This window comes from Crocodylus porosus, unplaced genomic scaffold (assembly GCF_001723895.1).
Source record: "Crocodylus porosus isolate Cpor-Errol unplaced genomic scaffold, CroPor_comp1, whole genome shotgun sequence".
In the NCBI taxonomy this organism is placed as follows: domain Eukaryota; kingdom Metazoa; phylum Chordata; order Crocodylia; family Crocodylidae; genus Crocodylus; species Crocodylus porosus.
In genome coordinates, this window is record NW_017728947.1 from 31650789 (window position 1) to 31672369 (window position 21581).

A 21581-nucleotide genomic window follows, 5' to 3' on the forward strand; every position below is an offset into this window, starting at 1 on the left:
ATCGAGTCGGTGTAACAAAAGAGGTCCCCTCCACCACGAGCTCGCGCGGGCTCCCTGAAGGTCGGGGTTGGTGCCCCTGCCCCCATGGGCTGCCCGGCTTCCCGCAGCCCGCTGGAGCAAGTGTGTCTGTGACCTTTGGAGAGGAATCCTCCCTGCACGGGGCAGCTGCTGCCATCGCTCAGGCGGGCTCCCCCGGCGCCCACGGCCGGCGAGCCGCTTTGCGGCTGCGGGCGGCTGGGCGGCGATGGAGCGGAGCGGAGCGCGGGTCCGGGCTGCCCCGGCCGCGGGGGGCAGCGCTGCGCGCTGAGCCCCGGGGGATGCCCTGGAGGGGCCGCGCCGCGCCCGCCCCGCCTCTCCTTCGCGCTCCTGTTGCCGCTGAGTCAGTGTTTGCCCTGGCGGTGCCCAGATAAGAGGGGCCTGGGGAAGGCTGGGAGCCTCCCCCTCCTCCCGCTAGCGCTGCACCCATGGCAGTCACGTGGAGGGCCGGGTTCCCACAGGCTTAGTCTCCTCCGGCAGCGGCAGCAGCAGCGGCAGCGAGCGCGAGGCGGGCTCCTGGAGCAGCGCGCTGCCTCAGCCTGCCCCGTCTGCCTGGGCCAGGGGGGTTTCCTCAGGCAGCGGCGGGGACCGCTGTCAAGTCGCCCTATGACTCCCCCGTGAGGAGCGCTTTAAGTTGCTGCTTTCCTGAGCATCAGGTTGGGAATTTCCCGGGTTCTTTTTTTCCCCCTACCCTCACTCTGTCTTTAAAAGAAGTTGGCTGCCTTCCGTTGCAGGGACCCTGGTATCATAATTAATGGTAGCGGGAAGAGCAGTAGGATTACTGGTTGGCTGCTTGTGCCCACTGAATGAAAGCCCGAGGGAGCCCTAGAGAGAGGAAGGAGCCTCGCGAGTTGAAGCGTTGTCTGGGGTCCCAAGTTGCAGCTGAGCTTTCCCGGCTTGGATGAGAGATGGATAAGGATGAGATTGATCTGCACACAATCCCCCCTGACGCATCCTGGGGACCACGTAAGTGTTTTCTAGCCATGGGGAAAGATGCAAAAAAACCCCAAAAAACCGCACAAAGTCTCAGACCTGGAGAATGTCACTAGGAGAAGAACATGATTTCATTCTAGTCTGGTCATTGGGAAGGGGAAACAGGTTATAGGAGGGTTGTCTTTCCTCTTCCCCCATCTCCCAAGTCCGGGATTCAGGAATATGTTGTAGGAGGTTTTATTTAATGGTTTATGGAGTTTTAAAAAATCCAGGACTGATTTGCTGCTCAGTAAACAACTTGTGAAGGGGGAAAAAAATAGCTGTCTTCATTCTCTTTTAAAACATAAAGGAGGATGAGCTGCCTAAATGTATCAGCTAAAAAGCTCCTTTGCCCCTTCTTAGAAAACTCACCTGAGCACAAAAGACCGTGAAAGAACAGTGAGAATGAAAAAACAAACAAAAATTACCTTGATGAATTCACATTATAGAAGCAAAGACATTCAGAGACTTTTTAAATCCACTGTGTTTATTGTATCTATGTATAAAATGGTATATTTGCTGGTCAGTGATTTCATGTAAAATTATATAAATAGTGCATCATAACATCATTGACTAAAGGCGTGCAACAAGACAAATTATATATATTGGAAAGTGAAAATACATTTCTTGGCTGAGAACGGTAGAGCCAAATGGTAGATCTTTTATATGGTAAGGGGTGGGAATTTCCTTGGCTTCCCTTTAGAAATAAATCATTGCTCTGTGTGTGTGTGTGTGTGTGTGTGTGTGCGTGTGCACACATACACGTGCACAGTTATATATAAAATCCCCATGCACTCTATCTGTGTGTGCATGTGTGCACATGCGTGCACATGCACAGTTATATATAAAATCCCTGCGCACTCTTGTGTGCATGTGTGTGTGTGTGCGTACCCGTGCGTACCCATGCCTAATTATATATAAAATCCCTACGCACTCCAGAAATTTAAAAACAAATGACACAAAAAATGTTTACAGAATACATTTTTCTTGTACTTTAATGGCTATAAAATTCAGAACTGAGCTGCAAAGCAGGAACATGCTGTAACACTCTTGATTATCCTGGTGAGTTGTATACAAATGAAGTAAATTTAGAATGGCACCATTTATAAATTCCACGTTTTACAATCAAAATTCCAAATCTAGCTGTTTGCAGCTAAAAATAGCATGGGGAGCCCTTTTCTTTACTCCCTTTTTCTGGATTCCCATGAAGACCATTATCTTAAAGTCTACTTATTAAACAGACAAATACTTAACTGGAGTTCAGCCCATTTCTAAAAGTAATTCTGTGTGCTCATCAAATCACAGACCAGCCAGAGTGTCTCAGGATGAAAAAAAATACACTTAAGGAAGCCAGCCTGACAGAAAACAGCTGGGCTTTATATCAAAATATTACTTTTTTGCTGTGCATTAGTTGCCCCATGTCTGCTTACCTGTAACAGAAAAAAAGATAATAGTTTCATGTCAAAATAGAAAGAGCACTCTGAAATGAAAAAAATACAGGTGAAACATAGGAAGCTAAAGTGTTATCAAAGTACATTAACATAAATCAATATAAGGACTCAATGCTAAAATGACACTAAAAAAGATATACTATTACTCATGGGGCAGGTGGCAATTTATCAGAAGGCAATCACAGTGATAGGCTGAAAGAGCCCTGAGAAATTGAGTTGCTTTTTATCTTCACAAAATCATATTTTACAGTGACATTCTCCATTTAATTTACTGAATCACCCATTAGCACCATGAACTGAATGTACCAAGCTTCATCAATATGAGCAGGAAAGAGTTTTGTTCTCACAACCAGGTCACTGTATTTCTAATGACAAGCCATCCAAAAAGTATTTTTTGGGAGTTTGTAAAATACAGCCAGCCCCTTTGTAATAACACTGCTGAACTCTAGGCTGCAGTACAAGATGCCTATCCTTCTTAGATGTATAACAACCTTTGCTCCCACTGCAGAAATGACCCTTGCGCACATCTTTTTTGAAGTTTCTATTGAGTCTTTGCTCAAACATAACTTCAGTGCCATTTATTGCTATCTTCAAGGCAAATTGGCTTGGAGGAAGGCTCATAAGGTCATTCTATATATATAAATGGCTTAGTCTGTGTATCTGTCTGTCCGTAACGCTCTTGGAGCACTCTGATTGGTTGTCTGAAACAACCACTTGGAGTGCTCCGCACAGACAGACACACAGACAGACGGAGTGCCACTATGATGGAAGGAACAGAGTGGGGGGGTAAGGCCAGCACTGCCAGCCTCGCGTCCCCACCCCTCCGCCCTGCTCCTTGGAGGTGGCAGCGGTGTGAGGTGCTGGTGGAGGGGGATAGAGGGGATGGCAGGGCAAGCTCCCCCACCCTGCTCCTGGGATGTGGCAGCAGTGGCGTGGGGTGGTGGGCAGCAGGCCTCCATCCCCACCTGCTCCCCCACCCCTGTCATTCTTGATAGTCAATTCTCTAGTATTCAAATAAAGGGGGGAGTAGGAAAATGAGGGCAGAAAGCTACACAGGTGGTGGATTGATGTTGGGATTGAGTTTATGGGTCCTCGGTGCCCCTATGCTACTAAATCTTCAAAAGTCCCCTCTAAACCATGGGCTCCACTAGTGGCACAAAGAGGAAAGGTCACAAGAGAGAAAAGCCATTGTTTATTCCATGGCCCCACAAACCCAGTGCACAGCCTTCCTGTCAGATGTTAGTATTACCTTACATGTGGAAATAAATGTTTTGTGGCATGGCAATTAGGGTTAAGATAGGGGAAGGAAGGCATTGGCAAAATAGCTTCTAAAGGAGCTGTGCTAACACTTGGAGACACTGGGCATGAGCAGTCCAGACATTCTGGTGAGTCAGATGCCCAGCCTGAGCAAAGGGAAACAAATCCTTACCTCAGATGAGGATGAAACCATCAAACCTTCCAGAGTGAAAGCCAGAGCCTTCAAAAGCCACGGAATTCAGCACAGCCAGGATTTCATCCCTCAAGTTGAAACTGTTGAAACATTTCCCTGTTTCTCCTGTGGGCTTTTCCTGGAGAAGGGATCCCCAGAGCAAGCCCATAGCTTTATTATATTTATTATATTTCTGTTCATGGTAATTCTGTAGCTATTTTTGTTACAAATGAACGTGATGAAGCGTTTTGAGCTAATAATTAATCAGCAGTGACAAGAGACTAATAACCACACTGATTTAATTAAAACTTCTCTTCTAACTCTATAACTTGCAGTTATACACATCATTAGTTCAATATTTTTAATTTGTAATAATAACTTATTTATGTAGATGGGTTCTGTCCAAACACTTCTAGTGAGGAATTTTGATTTGGGGTCAGTGCTTCAGAACAGCAGCCCTGACTGTTACTCTGCTAAGTAACTTGTAGTGCAGTATATCTATTCCTACATAAGACTCACAGCAAGCAAAGCAGTTCACCAGTCACTGCAAGGGTTTGTGAAGCAATTAGGTAACAGGAAATGCATAACACATCAGAGCTGGATATAGTAAATGTTTTGAGTAATGTTTTACAATCAGAAACTGCTGTAGCTATGCACTACTGTTGTACAGTTGTGGTTATAAAATATGAAAGAAGAGTAGCTTGCCAAAACAGAAGGCAAGGAAAATGACCCTGGGAAGTGGGAGAATTTGTTGGCACTAAGAGGGGAAAAATGTCCTTTTTGATTTTAATTGCACCCCCTGGATTCTGGAGACCTTGAGAAAAGGAAATGCTTGGGGATGCATGGCTGGAAAAACAGATTACATTCAAGCAGAATCTTTTTTCTTGTTGGGGACAGATATCATAATTTCAAGGACTGATCATGTGTGTTGCTGAGAAGCTCTAATGTTCTTCAGTTCTCATTAGTTTTATTGAAAGTACTTGCATGCCCCAGGAAGTATTTAGCATCTTGCACAATTGTGCCTCAGCAGGCAGCTCTTTCTAATACATTTATGGAACTCTTTCTACAAACAGAATAAATCCATCAGGGAAGTGAGAAAGAGACGAACATTTAGCTCTAATACTTTTGCCTGCAATAAGTCTATTTTGCCTATACTTTGAAAGCAAAGCTAAGCACAGTTGAAAGAACTCCATTTTTCCTTTGCATGGAGCTCTGTAGTTTAACCTCTACATAGATATGGTTTGTGTAATTCCTTAGAAAGCCTCACTTTGCTATTGAAGTTGTGAGTCCTGAATGGTACTCAACACCTTCTGTTAGTGAGAAGTGCCCTTAAATTGAGGTGAATTGAGGGAGCTAAGAAGACCTCAGGACTGGACCCATATTGCACATATGTTGTCCTCAGGCATGGTGGGGAATACACTTAAAAGTACTTTAAATCATTAGAGATCCATTTTATGATTACTTCATAAGCAAATTATTAGGTATTCTGTTTGAATCCATGGCCATAAGCAGGTATATGCCACAACCTGTAGTTTGTTTTTTGTGACGACTTGTGATTTGTGTCACTTGTGTGTGACTTTTGACTTTCTTGTGATGTTTCTTGTGGCTGCCAGGAGATTGATTGTATGCCACCGAATATGTAATTATATCTTACTGAAGCTGCTAGGTATGAAATGGAGCCTTGTACTTTGAGAAAGTAGTAATTACATGGATAATGATGAGAAGGAAAATGTGCACAAACTTCAAATTATCAGTCTTACCCATGTTTGCAACAAAACTTCTGCCTTTATGATTGGATCCTATAGTCTTGATGCAAGCAGAGCTTACATTGACTTGAATAAGTCATATGTGTGAAAGAATTCAATAATTATTTATCTAAGAGCCTTGTTACACAGTTATTTTGGGCAGCTCCTGGAGCTCAAAACCCCTGGACTGTGTCTGCACATTAACAACTTAAAGTGGTTTTAAGCACTCATTATACAGCTCAGAATTATGCTACTCCAAGGCAGGATTAACTCTGATCCATACAACCCAGCTATTGTTCCATTAAGGTGTGGCCACTCTCCACAGATGTACCACCCAAGCTGAAGTCCTCCAGTATCCCAGGGTCTCTCACACCCCTGTCCATAGAGCAGGAATAGAAGCCTGTCCTGGCTCACCAGACCTCTAGTGGCAACTCACAACTCCTACTCCTGCCCCTGCTCACGAGGACTCTGGGCTAGGGACAGACATTCAACAAGCCTGAGCCTGAATTGATTCAATCTTTGCAGGTTAGTCTAACCTGCCTAGGCTGAATCAGTTTGCAACCATGCAGAGATCCCCTCTGGACGGAAAAATGCAGGCACATGCCTGCAGTGGCTCAGGCTAGAAGGTGGGGGGTGCTAGAGCAGCCCTACCTTCCCTTCAACAGTGCTGAGCTGAAGGGGGCTTGGCCAGGCCCTGGAAGGACACTCTGATTAGGGAGGGGGCTAGCAGAGATTTTACACAGCATTTACTTACTAGAAGGTAGCCAGCATGTGGTATGCTAGCTAATGCTGAGAAGTGTCAGTGTAAGGCAGAGGGGAGGGGGGCAGGGATAAAGCAGGGAGTTGTGGTGGGGGGCAGCAGGAGGAAGCCAGGCAGATATCCTGTACCTGCAGTCTCTGCCATAGCTGCAGCCAGGGAGCAGAGGGGGTCAGCCCTACTGGGCTGGAACAGAGAACAGAGCCCTGCCCATAGTTGTAAAATATCTGGGATTTTGGAGGATTCTGATTTAATTTAAACTAGGAAGGGTCTAGGACAGACATTGTATAAATAAGTTTAAGCCAAATCAGCAAAGTCTGATTCTATATTCAGCCAGGTTTATCTCAAATCGGTTTCAGCCATTTTCAAACCAGTTTATGTGCACTGAACATCTGTTCTGTTACAGGTTTAAACCAGTTTCTGATCACTTAAACCAGTTTATGTATAATGTCTGTCCCTAGCCCTAGTGGGAAGTCACAACTGTGCAGGTGGGAAACAGTCAGAGATTTCTATACTATGGGCGTGACTGCTCCAAATGCCAAATTAGCACTAACACTGATCAACAGTTGCATGGTTCACAGTGTAAGATGTCACAAGGCCCTAAATTACATGTAAAGTGCCTGTCAGACTGGCATCATCAGTGGCAACGTGAAAAAGCTATCCTCTACCAACTGTTAGAGTAATGTCTGAGAGTAGGGAACAATAGAGTTGTCCCAATTGCCACTCTGTGGCAATTCATAGCAAATGTTGGCCTGCTAGCCTCAACCACAACGGGTAACTTATTTCTAAATGAAATAGAGCTGCCTGTTCCGAGGAGCACTAGTCACAATAGCTTCTGCAAAAATTAGTTCCTATTTTGTCAGGTGACACCCTTTTTTTTTTTTGGTTTAACTTTTAATTTCTTATTCCTTTCCAATATTGAAAGGGATGGTATATTCTTCACGGTCTATTTGGATCCCCATACTCTCACCTCAAGGGTTGTGACTAGTTCTAGTGCTGCCCTCATCTCACCTGTAGTTTACCCTTTTCCTCCACTGTATGCTTTGATCTAGCTTGCCTAGATGATCCAGTTGTCTTTTTCCAAGAACAACTTTGCCTCTGTCATCTCTTCCAACATGTATGTTATGTGACCAACTTCTCTCCACATTCCTTTGGGTTCACATCTGTAGACCTCTATTGATAATATCCAGCTCTCTCTCTTGCAAATTTGATGTCCTACATTAAATCTAATTCTTTTTAGCCCTATTGCCCTTTCCTTCCCATGTTCTGTCTCCTCCATATCTATGTTTAAAATTTGTTAGAGTACATCATGCAAACCTGCTCAGGAAAGTGGTCTTTGCTGACATTTATGTTTATTGGGACTCATTGCTAATGTTTTTATAACACTTTGACTGCAGTGCCCTAAGGCTTTGACTCGTCACTTTTAAAGTATAGCCTGTATTAAAAAATGTTCTTGTTTAAAGGAATTTTCAAAATCTCTTTCTCCTCAGTCAGTTACATTGCATTGATATTCATCACCATACTTAGTGTTTTTTTACAGTAGTTCTCTAAGTGCTTTACAAATGTTTGCTAATCCTCTCAACATCATGTCAAGTCAGTAAATATCCAGGTCACATTTTATAGATGGCAAAAAAAGGAGCAGAGATGTTGTCATGTCCATTGAGCAAATCAGCAAGAAATCTGAGATTATATTGATTTTGGTTTCCAGTCCTGCACTCAAAGCAATCTTGTCTGGGGACAGGGGAACATTTGAGCAGTTTGTGCAAAACCTTCTAGTCCACGCTCCAAATATGTATGGCCTTTTCTACTCTTTTTGACATTGGTTGATGTTCCACTTGGAAAATGAATTCAGAATATGCAATAAAGATTGAACAGATGATTAGACAATATCAGAAAACAAAATTCTGTCCGAGGACAGGAGATAAAGGCTTTAAAAGTCCCAGTTACTAATAAGGGAAAATAATGACATGAACAAAAATGTATTCAAATTAGCAAATAGAGACTTGAAACTTTTTTTTTAAAGTCAGATTTACTTAGTACAATTACTCACACAAAACCATTACTTTGAGCCAACTAGCCCAAGGAGATTCAGACTTAAGCAGCCTTACAGTGGCAATACAGTATTAAAGTAAGGGGGGAGTCTTCTGATATACTTAATGTAATGTTAAGTATGAACAGGATGATCTCAAAGGCACTGCATTCACCCTACTGTTTTGTGGCAGTGATGCCTTGAAAGGGATTTCTCATTTCATTTATTCATTTCAACTTTTTAAAAGTCCTAGTTCATATGCTCTTATGGGACCGTTACAGTTGACTTCAGTGGGAGTAGAATAGCCAGAGTTTATTGCCAGATCCTAAGAGGTGGTTAAATAGAGGCGATGTCAGGCTAAGCATGTCTGTGGAGTTGACTCCTTGACTTCTGTGGGAGTTGAAGATGTTCAATATTCTGCAGAATTTGGTCCAGTTTAGTTTGATCAATGCAGGGAATAATTCTAGTCCCCACTTGTGTCTAGCTGGTGAGAATAGACCATTTTCTCAATTGATAATGCACAGGCAGATCTTTTTTCTTAGCCCCATACATTTATTGCACTGAACTTTTATATATCAATACATATATCTCCATATGCATACATGTACCCTTGTAGTTTTTAATTCCTAATATGGTACCAAAAACATTGGAGGAAGAACTCTAGAGGGAAGAATAGAAGTAGTGGTTCTGTGGGTGTTGCCTGCGTACTTATGTGCATCTATTCCCTGACTTGTTAGTTGCACACTGGATGTTGGAAACAAGAAAAAAATCATTGTAGGATTGCTGAGAGGTGAGCAACTGTTTTTTAACATTAGTGAGGACCTATTTGGTGATTAAATATGTGGGAGATCTGAATTAGCCCTTGTGTCCCTTGCTTCAGTATTCAGATGTTCACACTGGTTCTATCTAGGAAAGATGTGTATTTACCTGTTTGGCACATCAAACATGGCAAAACTGAAAGGATAAGTTGAAATAGACTCTGTCAAGACAGTTCTCATTTTCAGTGAAGCCAAATCCTGCGGAAATTTCTACATTGCTGAATATATCCTGCGTTCACTGGCATGGAATCTTAGACTAGTCTAAAGAATGGTTCTCATGTAATCTGCTTTTCAGATTGCAGTCAGCCAAACCTTACCCAAATACTTGTATCTGAGTGAATGTTTTGAATGTTCTTTTTGGATGAATGGCAAGAAGAGCTTACTATAAATAAATTAATGGTTTCCCTTTTTATTTCCTTTGACTTAATATTTTTTATTCATCCATATGGTTACTAGTCAGCACAGTTCAGCAACTCAAGGGAGTGTAAGTGGAATGAGCCTGAGTTGCTGAGTCTGGATCCAAATTCTCAGAAATTTATAGTGAGATTAGGATTTTAGTCTCACAAATAGTCTATGTTGAGGACAGAGGGGAGGCTAGACCACAGGTTCAGTCCTGTTTACAGTACAGTCTATTTGCATGTGAAATATATAAAAAGTGGGAAAACAACTCCCATTCCTTAACATGTGGGAGACAATTGTAAAGACATTGTAAATAACCGTTTCTATGTAATCAAAACAAGAGAATCTAAAAAGGTTTTTTAAGGTCAGATAGTTGCTAAAATAAACTCCCTCAAAACCCTCATAATCTTGAATTAAAATAGGTCTCAATTTTATATAAGTGAAGAGCACACACTTTTTGTGGGAATTATCTACTAAAATGGAGGGTTTTTTCAAGGATGTGTTTAGCAGCCATGTTGGTCTGAGACAAAAATAAATGCAGAACTCTAGAACTCTTGGTTCAGAGATTATACCTTTTTATTAAATCAACTAAGAAATCACAAAAAATATCTTTTTTCTGTAAGCTTTAGGGCACAACACACACAAATCACAACATGCTAGCATTTTGTTTGTGTCCTTGTGAATATAGAACCTGATTGTTGATAAGCTGAGCATCAACTCTCTTCCCAAGATTCATGGGGAGTTGAATGAGTACACTTTACTGAAAGTACAGAACCAATCTAAGGATGCAATGAAGGGCATAGACTCTTCCTGCTCCATGACTCACTGCTGCCTTTGAAAGGTGCGCTGTGCCATGTGAGCCCTGTCTCTGGGTGGGCCAGGCAGTGAGGCACATGGCACTGCGCTGCACCACTTTCAAAGGTATCAGTGAGGCATGGAGCAGGCAGAGCACAGCTCGCAGCTGCAGCCCACCCGTGCCCCATGCAAAGATCAGGGGGCCACATGCTCCCCCCCTTGGCTGTCCAGCACCATGCCTCAGGCTCTGGTTGCCCCATGACCCAGCCCAGCCCTGTGAATGGGACCTTGGCCGGGCCAGGTTGTGAGCCAATCCCCACAGTGCAGCAGAGAGCAGAGCAGGGGCTAATGATTCCAGAGCAGGGGGTCAGACTTGAAGATCTACTTAGGTCCCTTCTGACCCTATATGTATGAATCTATGATTCACCCTTGCCCCTACCCCACTGCCTCCTGCACTGTGGGAGTCTCAGTCTGCCTCCTCCCACCTCCCAAAGCCCAGGTAAAGAAAACAGAAAGAATCTTAATTGCCTGCTCAGCTGGCTGTGATCCTGGCTATGCACGGTATGTGTGTGTGCATGCCTCTCTCCCCCTGTTGCAGCAGCCTGCATCCGGGCTGCCCTGAGGCCCTACCCGCTGCCTGCGTTGGGGGGGGCTGAGTCTGGTTAGCCCCCCGCTTCCACCGCCTATGCTCATTGGGCTGGAGTGAGGACAGTGACACCTCTCTATGGGTTGGGGAAGCTCACTGGACTGTGTGTGGCACCCTGCAAAAAGCTGCCCTTACCCTGCCCTGGCCCTGCTCCTGGGAGGTGGTGGCACTCCATCCCCACCCACCCATGTGTACCCCCTAGGACTGGTCCACGTTCTCCCAGGGGTACACATATCCCTGGTTGACAACCCATGTACTAGACCATCTACGTAGTTGGGAAGGGCATAGACAAATTTTGGGGTATCATGTATGCTTCCTCAGGTCTCTGAGAGAAAAAAGCAGACACAGCAGAGCTAAATAGCAGATAGAACAAGGAGTTTCACACAAGTCTTTGTTCTGTTTGCTATTTTGCTCTGCTGTGCCTTTTTTATTTTTTTCTCAGAGACTGAGGAAAGGAACATGGTACCCACAAGTTTACATTTAGGAAGTAAATACATTCAGAAACTATGGAAACTTTTGGAAAATTTCAACCTGCATTAGTTTTATCCTAAAGGGAAGTTAAAAATAACAACAGTAAATACTAGAATAAGCAACGGTAGAAAAGCTGTGGTTGAATCATATATTTTAATTTATTATAGAAAAGAGATTATTCCTTCATGATACTCAAGTTTATGATTGAAGAATGAATACTCAAAAAAACAAATGCATGCCAGGACATAAGTGAGTCAATACAAAGACTGTACCAGATACTAATAAAAAATGCAGGGAAAAAATATTTCCACTGTAGATTTTTGAATGTCATTGTAAGGCTACCTGTTTAGAAGTTAATACAAGACTTTAAAGGAAACTGCTTTCTAAATGGCAGATAAATTCATTTACTTTTTTAAATTCTTTTTCCTCTTAGTATCTTACTAACAAAACTTCTGGTAAAGGAGCCAGACTCTGGTTTTCAAAACAAAATGTCTCTCTATTTTTATAAATAAATGCAGGACTATTTTGCGTCAGTTTTATTTTATTTTATTTTTGCAGTATATTTATGTAAAATAGGTTTTTGAGGGCTTAGTCCTACAAATTGCTGTGCAGGCTGGATCAAATCCAACAAAGCTATTAAACCATGTGCATGGTCCCAGTGACTACTCTGGGCTGGTCAAATGACTGAGGATTCTGGGACTGCCTCCATTCCAATGTATTTCAGGAGGAACTGAATGTACTCAGCACTTTCTTGTGTATTCTCGGGACCAAACAGTAATGGAGCATGGAGTGAAATGGCAGATCTTCAGTACTATCTAGATCAGAGGCAGGCAATTATTTTGTGTGGAGGACCGGTTTCCCAGTTTTGGAAAGCTGTCAAGGGCTGCATGGGTAGCCACGCCCCTTGACAGGAGCCCCAGCCCCTGGTCACCATCTTGGGACCACTGTCCCAGAGCCAGCACCAGTGGGGCCCAGAGTGGGGCACAGGTTGGCAGGGGTCTGTGGAGCCGGGTTGGGCTGCACCAGCAGGGAAAGGGGGGAGCTGTCATAGAGCTGAATAGAGACCCTGCCAGCTGGGACCCTGTACTCCTGCCATCCTGCTCTGGGCCCCACCGGTGTTGGCCCTGGGACACCAGTGTGGGCCCCATGCACTCACTCACTCCCAGTACCTCCCAGTCCCACAGTACAGGCGGGGAGCAGCATGCAGCCCTGACTCCGTGCTCCCCAGCAGGGAATGAGCTGGTGCTGTGTGGGGAAAAGCAGTCCCTCCCCCGCCACATGGCCAGTGCTCCCTGTTGTAGCCACTTGCGGCACATGCAGGGCTGTCATGAGCAGGCAGAGGCAGCCCCATGTGGGCTGCGAGCAGCTGCAGCATGGGGCACCGGCCATGAGGCAGGGGAGGGTCCACTTTTCCCCACACTCAGCACCAGCTTGTAACCCCACCCCTGCTGCCAGCCTAGGCCCCATGCCGGCTCCAGGATCGCCCGTCGGGGCTGCGCACGGCAGCAGCAGCTGCAGCCTCCCCACTTGCCACTCCAGGCAGTGTTTGCTGGGGCTTCCGGGTGGGGGGCAGGGCCAGGCGGGCCCTGCTGTTGGAGCCCACTGGGCTTCCCCTGGGTCCTACTGCCCCATGTTCCTGTCATTTTTGAAAGATGACCTAGACAAAAGCATATAAATATTTATTTCATTTCCAATAATTGTTATGAAACAAGAAGGGGAATAGCATTAAAATTTGATGAGGAGTAAGATTTGTCCAGGGTTTCTGTCTAAAACTGTGCCTCACAATTCTCAATGTGCTTTTAATATGGCACTCCTCAGAAATAATCTGTGAGAACTGATAATTTTTCTGTTTGAATATCCTTCTGCTTCTCAGTATTAAATCTCAGAAAATATTTGATAAGTGGAATGTATTTGCTTTAACTTATCTTTTAAGAACAGGTTGAGATGAGCTTAATTTTCTAGGGAGTTTCTGCCTACAAAACTCCCAGGCTCTGAACCTACAATTGATTCTGCACAAGTGGTTCCTTGCCCTTGACTTCAATGGGGTGCTGAGGCATTCTGCAAAGAGATAATTTTATGAGTGATACTCTTGTGAGTTTGATGAATTTCTGAGACCATACTAACAACAGGGCCTTGACTCTTTGGCTAGACATTGGTTTAGACCTAAATCTCAGAGGTACTGAGCTCCTCAAGTCTTATTATAACTGTGCTCCTTCTCCAGCATTGAAGTTAATGGGAAAATCTAAGCTGAAACTACAATGGATCCTCTTGGAATTTAATGGAAGCACAAGATGGGCTTAAAGAGGAATTGACTAATCCAGCACTTATTCAGGCTTAACACTCCCTAATATCAATTAAATACATTCCTGCAAAAGGGTTTAAAGATCTAGACCAGGGGTGGGCAAAATATGGCCCACGGGCCAGATCCTACTGCTTTCATTTTTGCTATTTTTCCCTCTATGCACTGATTTAAAGGAAAATATTAAATAATTGGGGGGGGGGAGAGAAACAAAATATGGAGAGGGATGGAGAATATGCTTTAAAATAAACTATAGGTTGGAAGTTTGAATTTTGCTGGAAGTTGAATGAGTTTAGTACCCACGTTCTTTTTCATTTGAATATACCTCTTTTATTGTGTGGCTTCTCTGCTTAGTTTGCCTACAGCTGTCATCCTAGGGACCCCAAAAGCAATGCCTGTGAAAAAGAAACTAGTCTTCAGGTAAAAGTTCAGGTAAAAGAAAAATAAATAGAAAAGAAGGGGGTGCTATCCCAATAGATCTTTGTTTCATTTAATTTCTGGTTGTGATTTCCACCTCTTTCCACTTTGTGTTTAGCTAAATGCAGATAAGTTTGTAGCAGTGAGTCTAAAGAAAAAATAGTTTCTCCCACTGGTTCACATGAACTGCTTTGAACTGGAACAGATGTGGATGTACATAATTATCTGCTCACAGCAACCATGCCATTTATAACTGCAGATTTTCTATTCAGGTCTTTTATCATTTAAATTTATTTTGTGCTTCCACATTCTGTTCCAAAACCATATAATAAAATATCCCCAGTTGGTTGGATTTTCAGCTTGCATTCAGAAACTTTGGAAATACTACTCCTTATATGACTTGACAATAGCAACAATTCATTCTGTGACTTACTAATAATAGTGATAGGCTAAGAAGGCAGTGTTCATTTTGGGTCTGGAGCATGTTTACAATAGGGTTTGGAATGCTGGCTCAAGACCAAATTAGGGGTACAGACTGGATTCAGATTTGAGGATGCTAAAATATCACAAAATGTTTCTCGCAGTGTTTTAACTTCAGAATGACACTTCCATGAGATTTCTGCTTTTTCTGGGCTATGTTCAAAATGTATGTGGAAATTAGGCTTAAATGCAAACTATAAATGGAACAGTTATCACAATTTCAGATATAGGGATCCAAACCTAGCCCCTTTGAAATGCAGAATGGGAGTGTTTTATATGAGTTTCCTGTTTGGGTTACTTGCAAAGTATTCAGGGATGTATTTGGTAGCCGTGTTGGTCTGAGACAAAAGAAAATGCAAAACTCTAGCACTCTTGGTTCAGAGATGATATCTTTTATTAGACCAACTAAAAAAATCACAAAAAAATTATCTTTTTCTGCAAGCTTTCAGGCACATGCACCCTTCCTCAGGCTCGGGGAAAATTAAAGGTGGTAAAAAGTCCCCATATGTAGAAAATAAGCTTCATTTTTGCACAGAGGAAGCTGAATGTAGAAGTCTGTTCCTCTAGGTCCACGAGAGTGGTTTTGTACGTTGCTCTCTGATGTGCAGATAAGGCCGGATTCTTTCCCTGGTGGTGTCACGTGGCAGATAGGGAGGGAGGTGTACATATATTTCTTGTTGTTCAGCAATGAAGTTTAAATCCAAAATCGGCTAGAATTTGGCATCATCCATGTTTCAGGGATGTATTTGGTCGCTGTGTTAGTCTGAGACAAAAACAAAATGCAAAATTATAGAACTTTTGGCTCAGAGATGATACCTGTTATTAGACTAGATAAGGAATCTTGCAAAGTATTCAGCACTCAATGCAATCTTCTAATCAATTAACTAAAAAGTAGGCCTCATAATACTTTGGTGAAATAATAAGCATTATGACTCCCACTGACATGAAAGTGGGAGTCATATGTAGAGGGTATGCTTAATGCCACTTGCAGGGCTGAGAAGAGATACCTAAATTAGTTTTGGATTAGCTTGCTCAAGTCCTGAAAGCAGTGTAACCAAGCCAAGCAGTGTAACCTTCTGCCCAGGCAAACTACCCCTTCTGGTTAGTATTGCAAGGAGGGTGGAGAGACACAATCCCACTTTCCACAAAACTGAGGGATGGGAAGGGGGAAGAATCCCACCTCCCAGTGGTGAAGGCTGGAGGAGGTGTTGCAACCCTGCTTCTAGTGGCTTAATATATACTTTGAAAGCTCTGTCTTAATCTGAATCCTAGACGATTTTGATTTAGGCTCTTAGCCTGAGTTTGACTTAGAGTGTATTTGTTATTGACAGTTTTAATAAGCTTTTTGCTTTCAGCATTGCCCAAAGGACTTGACAAGAAAGTCACCCCAATATACAAGCTACTGTTCATTGACATAGAAAGAGAAGCTAAATTAATTATAGAATATGAGAAATAAAGGCCCATAGTCTTTATTTGGAAATAAAGGCCCATGGTCTGCTGGACTGAGCACAGAACTGAAAGAGTAACTGCTGAATTAAACCTGGAGTTACCACTGATTCCTGTTGTGGCCTTGGGATACAAATAGGGATAATACTTTTAAAGTTCTTAACTTAAAGTAAGAGTTTTCCTTCCTAAGTTATATATGCAAGCAATGCAAGTTTATGGGAGTCCTTATACATTCAGAGTTCACATCAGATCTGCGGGAGTTTAATGTAGCAAAGGACTGTGGGATCAAGAAGCGGGTTACAACATTCCAATGTAATAAAGCTAAAAGAGCCTCACTTTTTCATGCTGCCATTGTGTTTTTACATGGGGAAGCACAACAGTCCATTTAGAACCTCCATGTCCATATGGATTTGTAGCTTGCAGTATTTTGTTTTGCTTACTTATTCTAATTCCCATTTGAAAGATGTTTTATGTTTCCTGAGAAGAAACCACAGGGGGCTTAGCTGTAGGTATTTTTCAAAGATTTCTGAATATGTTTATGTTTGCATTTTTTATTACTGTCCCTGGAAAAAGCCATTCCACATATTATCTACTGCAGTAAAACATTTTCTCCTGAACATTCCTTGTATTCCAGAGCCATCCTTTCTGTAAGTTTAAGCTGTAGTTAAAGAAGTACATAAGTCACAAAACTCAGATCCTGGGTGACTTTCTGATTTTAAACACTCTCAAAGTTTTAAGGATGTTTGGAATTAGAATTCTGGTTTGATACATTACATAGAGAGGCCCTAACTGCAAAATTCAGATTGTGGGTTTCGTGTCCCACAACATTCATTGTTGTTTAAATTGGAGCTATCTTTAATTTGTTCTGTCTGAGCAGTGAGCACTATGGCTAAGGATAGACATTCAAAAAACCTGAGCCTGAATTGATTCAATCTTTGCAAGTTAGTCTAACCTGGCTAGGCTAAATCAGTTTGTAACCCAGACAGACATCCCAGAAATGTAGGGACATGCCTGCAGTGGTTCAGGCTAGAAGCCGGGAGGCTCTAGAGCAGCCCTCCCTTTGCTTCCACAGGCCAGAGCCAGGCCACAATGCTCTGATTATAACCCCCAGCAGGAAATGTTTATTGGTGTTTATCAGCTCATTAAGAAATCAAAGCCTTTCTCCATTAACTAATGGAGCTCTTCTTAAACAACTCTTCCAAGGAAGAACATTAAGCCACCTGCTGATTAGTTCCAAAAAGCTTGTCTGCCTCTGTCCTTTTCCACAGCATGTATTGTAGCCAGTATGTGGTCTGCTAGCTAGTGCTTAGGTGTCTATGTAAAACAGAGGGGACGGGGCGGGGAATAATCCCTGCTTAGCAGGGAGTAGCCAGGCAGACACTCTGTGCCTGCAAGTCTGTATTGTAGCCAGTATGTGGTCTGCTAGCTAGTGCTTAGGTGTCTATGTAAAACAGAGGGGACGGCGGGGGGGAATAATCCCTGCTTAGCAGGGAACAGAGGGGAGGGGCCAGCCCAGCAGTGGAGCAGAGAGCACCCCCGCCAAGCCCAGAGAGCAAGACGGGATGCTGGGGGTGTCTGGTTTATCTTAAACCAGCAAAGGATCTGGAACAGACATTGCATAAACTGGTTTGAGCCAAATCAGTTAAGTCTGATACTATATTCAACCAGGTTTATCTCCAACCAGTTTCATCCATTTTCAAACTGGTTTATATGCTCTAATCATCTGTTCTCTTACAGGTTTAAACCAGTTTCTGATCACTTAAACTGGTTTATGTGTAATGTCTGTCCCTAGCCTTTTACACATGCTCCAGGGGTTGGGGGAGGCAGTACTTTAATTAGAGTGGCTCTGAGAGCCACTCTAATTAAAATGCTACAGCATCTCGTAATATCAGTGTCCCCACACTTCAAAACGGCACTGGGGGCACTTGTTTAAGTGCCCCCTGCTACCAGTTTGAAGGACGGGGATGCTGATACATGAGATGTGGAAGGTGGCTGGAGTGCGGTAATTATCACACTCCAGAATTACAGCACATCAGAGCAGCCCCTGCACTCATGTACTGGATACTTCCTGTTCCTCAGGCCCTTATACACCTGAAGGCTTATCCTCCCTAAAGTTCAGTCATGTATAATAATCTTAGTTAATATTGACCAGTATGAGCTATTATTGAAAAAATACCTTATGTAGGCAAATTCGTTTGTATACAATTTGTCTCATAAGCCAATCCAATCTTTGTTTCTGTAAGCCAGTCTTGCTGGCTTTATTGTTTTAAGCAGAAGTAATTTTATATAGCATGGTTTTAGTCTAAGGCTCTTCTATGCTATAGGCAGAGCAAACAAAGGCTATAAACCTCAAGCAAACAAAATTAGGTGGAGGAAGGAATTTTTTCCCTCTTCATCAAGTAAATCAGCTGTTTTTACAATGCAAGTATGTAAAGCAATGGAATGGGGTGTGTACTCAAAGGATAACCAGACATATCAACAGCGGGAAATCTCTGACAAGTTTTATGCATGTCCTGTGTGCATGCGAAGTCTATTAGCAGACAGGTCTGTCACATTTATTTCCTAATAACTTTGACAATAGACAGATATGACCACAAAGTTTATTTGAAGAAAGATTGTTTAATTTTGCATCTGTCTGTCTATCTTATCCTGGTTACTTTCTCCTTTCTCATATAAAGAAAATCTGGCTTTTTGTTGAGTTTGGGGGATGTGGGGCTGGTTATATGTGGGAAGGAAGCAATGAACACAGAGAGCAGCTGGATTATATCTGAAGTGTCAGTTCCCTGGCTTTAGGAAAAGTGCCCTTAACTCCCATGGCTTATACCTCCACAACTCCCATGGAAGTTAATGAGAGCTCTGTGTACTTGATGACTGTAACATCTGAAGCTCTGTCCAGGAATGCGGTTATATTCTTGAGTTATCTGCTGCTCAGTAGGGAGGGAAAGAAAGACATATTTTTAAACATTTTTGGTTGAATTATTCTCTGTCCAAATAAGAAATTGAGGAAGTTAGGTTTAGGTATCCCTACAGTACTCTGCCAATGCAGTTCGGTCACAATGCTCTTCCAGTTGTAACCCCAAACCTCTCCTGAGAAGAGATTAAAAATGATGGGGAAGTATGCCAACCTATGCAATAATTCTGCAGTAGAAGCCGATGTCTACAAACTAGCGTGTCAGAACAGCAGGCTTTGTACTTGTGACTAAAGAAGACTGGAAGTTTTATTTTGAAAAAAAATAGAAAAGTTAGTTTGTTAACCAGTTCTGTGCCAAAGCTCTTTGGAAACAAATATTCCATGCTTTCATGTTTCTGTGTTGTCACAGCAGCCACAAACTATAGACCGAGTAGCTCTGGCGGGGCTCTGAGTGCCCTCAATTCCCATTGCTTCCCACGGTCAAAGGGCATTCGGGTGGACCAAGGAGTCAGAGTCAGGGTGAGGCAGCTGTGCAGCACATAGCTGATTACTGCCTTCTGGAGTGAGAATAGCTGGCTCACATGGGAGAAGGATCAAGGACTCAGGAGGAGGATTTGGGAACTACACAAGTGAACTGGTCCAACCTGGGAGGTTGAGAAATAGAGATGGTAATGAGCTCTTGACTCCTGGTCTCCCTTAGGTTCCATGCCACAGAAAGTTTTTTATTGCCTAGACCAGTGGGCAGCAACAGATGTTTCAGAGCGAGGTGCAAAAAAGCCCACAGCAGGCAGGTATGGGATAACCTTCCCAGCGTTGTTTCCTTTTAAGCAGGATATTTAATTGGCCTAAATGTAAAGTATAAGCATTTTTCTCTCTCTGAAACTTTTTGTTAAGTGTTTTAATTCTGTATGTCTTCATTGTACATGCAAGAGCTTGTCTACACGCTTGTACCACACTAGGGAGCACCATAGGCTTCCTGTACATGAATACGAAGACTGCTCTGATGCACTGTAAGTACATCATGTTGGAGTAGACTTGATTTATTGGGTCTGCTGGAGCATGGTAATTGGCATGCTCCAGCAGCCTCCTGTGTCACATGTATCAGCATCCCCATGCTTTATTTCAAGCGCCTCTACCACCGCTTTTAAGTGCAGGGACCCTGATATCCAAGACACTGCAGTGCTTGAATTAGAATGGTCTTGGAGCCACTTTAATTAAAGTGCCACCCCTGGAGTATGTGTAAAAGTGCCCCATAGTGAAATACAGCATGCACTTTCCCTACACTGCCTTTCATACACAGCTGGGCACATATGAATAAGCACACCCAAGACTAAGCACTTTTGACACCCAGCATTGCATTAAGGTAGCTGTTCCATCCTTTGGATAGAGTGCTCCCTAGCAGTGGGCACACACCTCAGCATATATGTGTTGTGCTTCACTACAGCACTTCCTAGCATGTTTCTTTGATGATGCAGCTGTACCTAGAACATCTAATCTCTTTTGGGCTCTTGCTAAGTTCTTGGCTTCACTGTCTTGTGGTAATGAGTTCCACAAGTAAGTGTCTGTGAATAAGAATGATCAGATTTGCATTTACCAGCTTTTAGTTCCATTTATTATTGTCTTAAATGTTCTTAAAGTGAAGAATTTGAGCCAGGGCTTTTTGCCTCAGCGCACATGCTTGGACATGCACTTTGTTGTGGAGCAAATTGTGCCACTGAGACAAAATAACCCAGCCTGGCTCCTCCCAGATCTGCAGTGAGGGGGAGCTAGAGCCCAGGGCCAGCACCTGTGCTGTCCCCAGCAGAATAAAAAGCTGTATCCATACAAAAAGCTGCCCTGGCAAGAAGTTCAGGGCTGCTCGCTCTCAGGAGCTTCTGGAGCCTGACCACTTGGTACCCGGGGACACTACCCCTTGTGCCAGCTAGACTGCTACAGCAGCATCCCAAATCCATTTTTAAAAATACCCCAAAATCCAAGTTTTTCCACAATTAAAACAAAAGACCACTCTGAGCGCGCACACACACGAGCGCGCACACACACACACACACACACACACACACACACATCTAGAGAGAGAGAGAGAAAGCAAGCAGTAGGGCAATGCTTTATTGGTATATTTACAATGTTAAAGCAATGTGGAAGCCTACCACTGCCTCTATCATCATGATAAAATAAATTTTAAATACCTATATATGTGTTGATGTGTACTTTTGGTTTTCTTTACACATGATGGATGTGTGATGTGGGGATGTGGTATTTGCAGGAAGGGGGTGGGAAGGGGTGTGGGAGAAGGTGGGTGGGTGTGTGTGGATTGGTATGTAGGTAGGTGTGGGCCGATTGCTGGGGGAACTGTGGGTGTGGGGGGCCTTATGGGGGGGCTGCTCAGGAGGAGTGGGTCCCCTGGGCCCCCACAGGGTGCAGCCCCCACACATGCATAGGCACCCTGGAGAGCCAGGGTACCAGGCACCCTGGAGGGCCAC

At 43.4% G+C, this 21581-nt stretch overlaps 1 protein-coding gene across 4 annotated transcripts in view; it reads left to right on the plus strand.

The window, feature by feature from the left end:
• The first annotated feature begins 450 nt into the window (after positions 1-450).
• Positions 451-21581, plus strand: part of ANO1 (anoctamin 1) — a 133962-nt gene continuing 112831 nt past the window's right edge. For 2 of the 4 annotated variants that reach the window (XM_019551997.1, XM_019551998.1), the window contains exon 1: positions 453-1002. In XM_019551997.1, the coding sequence (XP_019407542.1) occupies positions 945-1002 (58 nt within the window). In that variant the 5' untranslated portion in view covers positions 453-944. Of the gene's footprint in view, positions 1003-21581 lie in introns of all 4 variants that reach the window. The other 2 variants (XM_019551995.1, XM_019551996.1) reach the window with 2 other exon arrangements.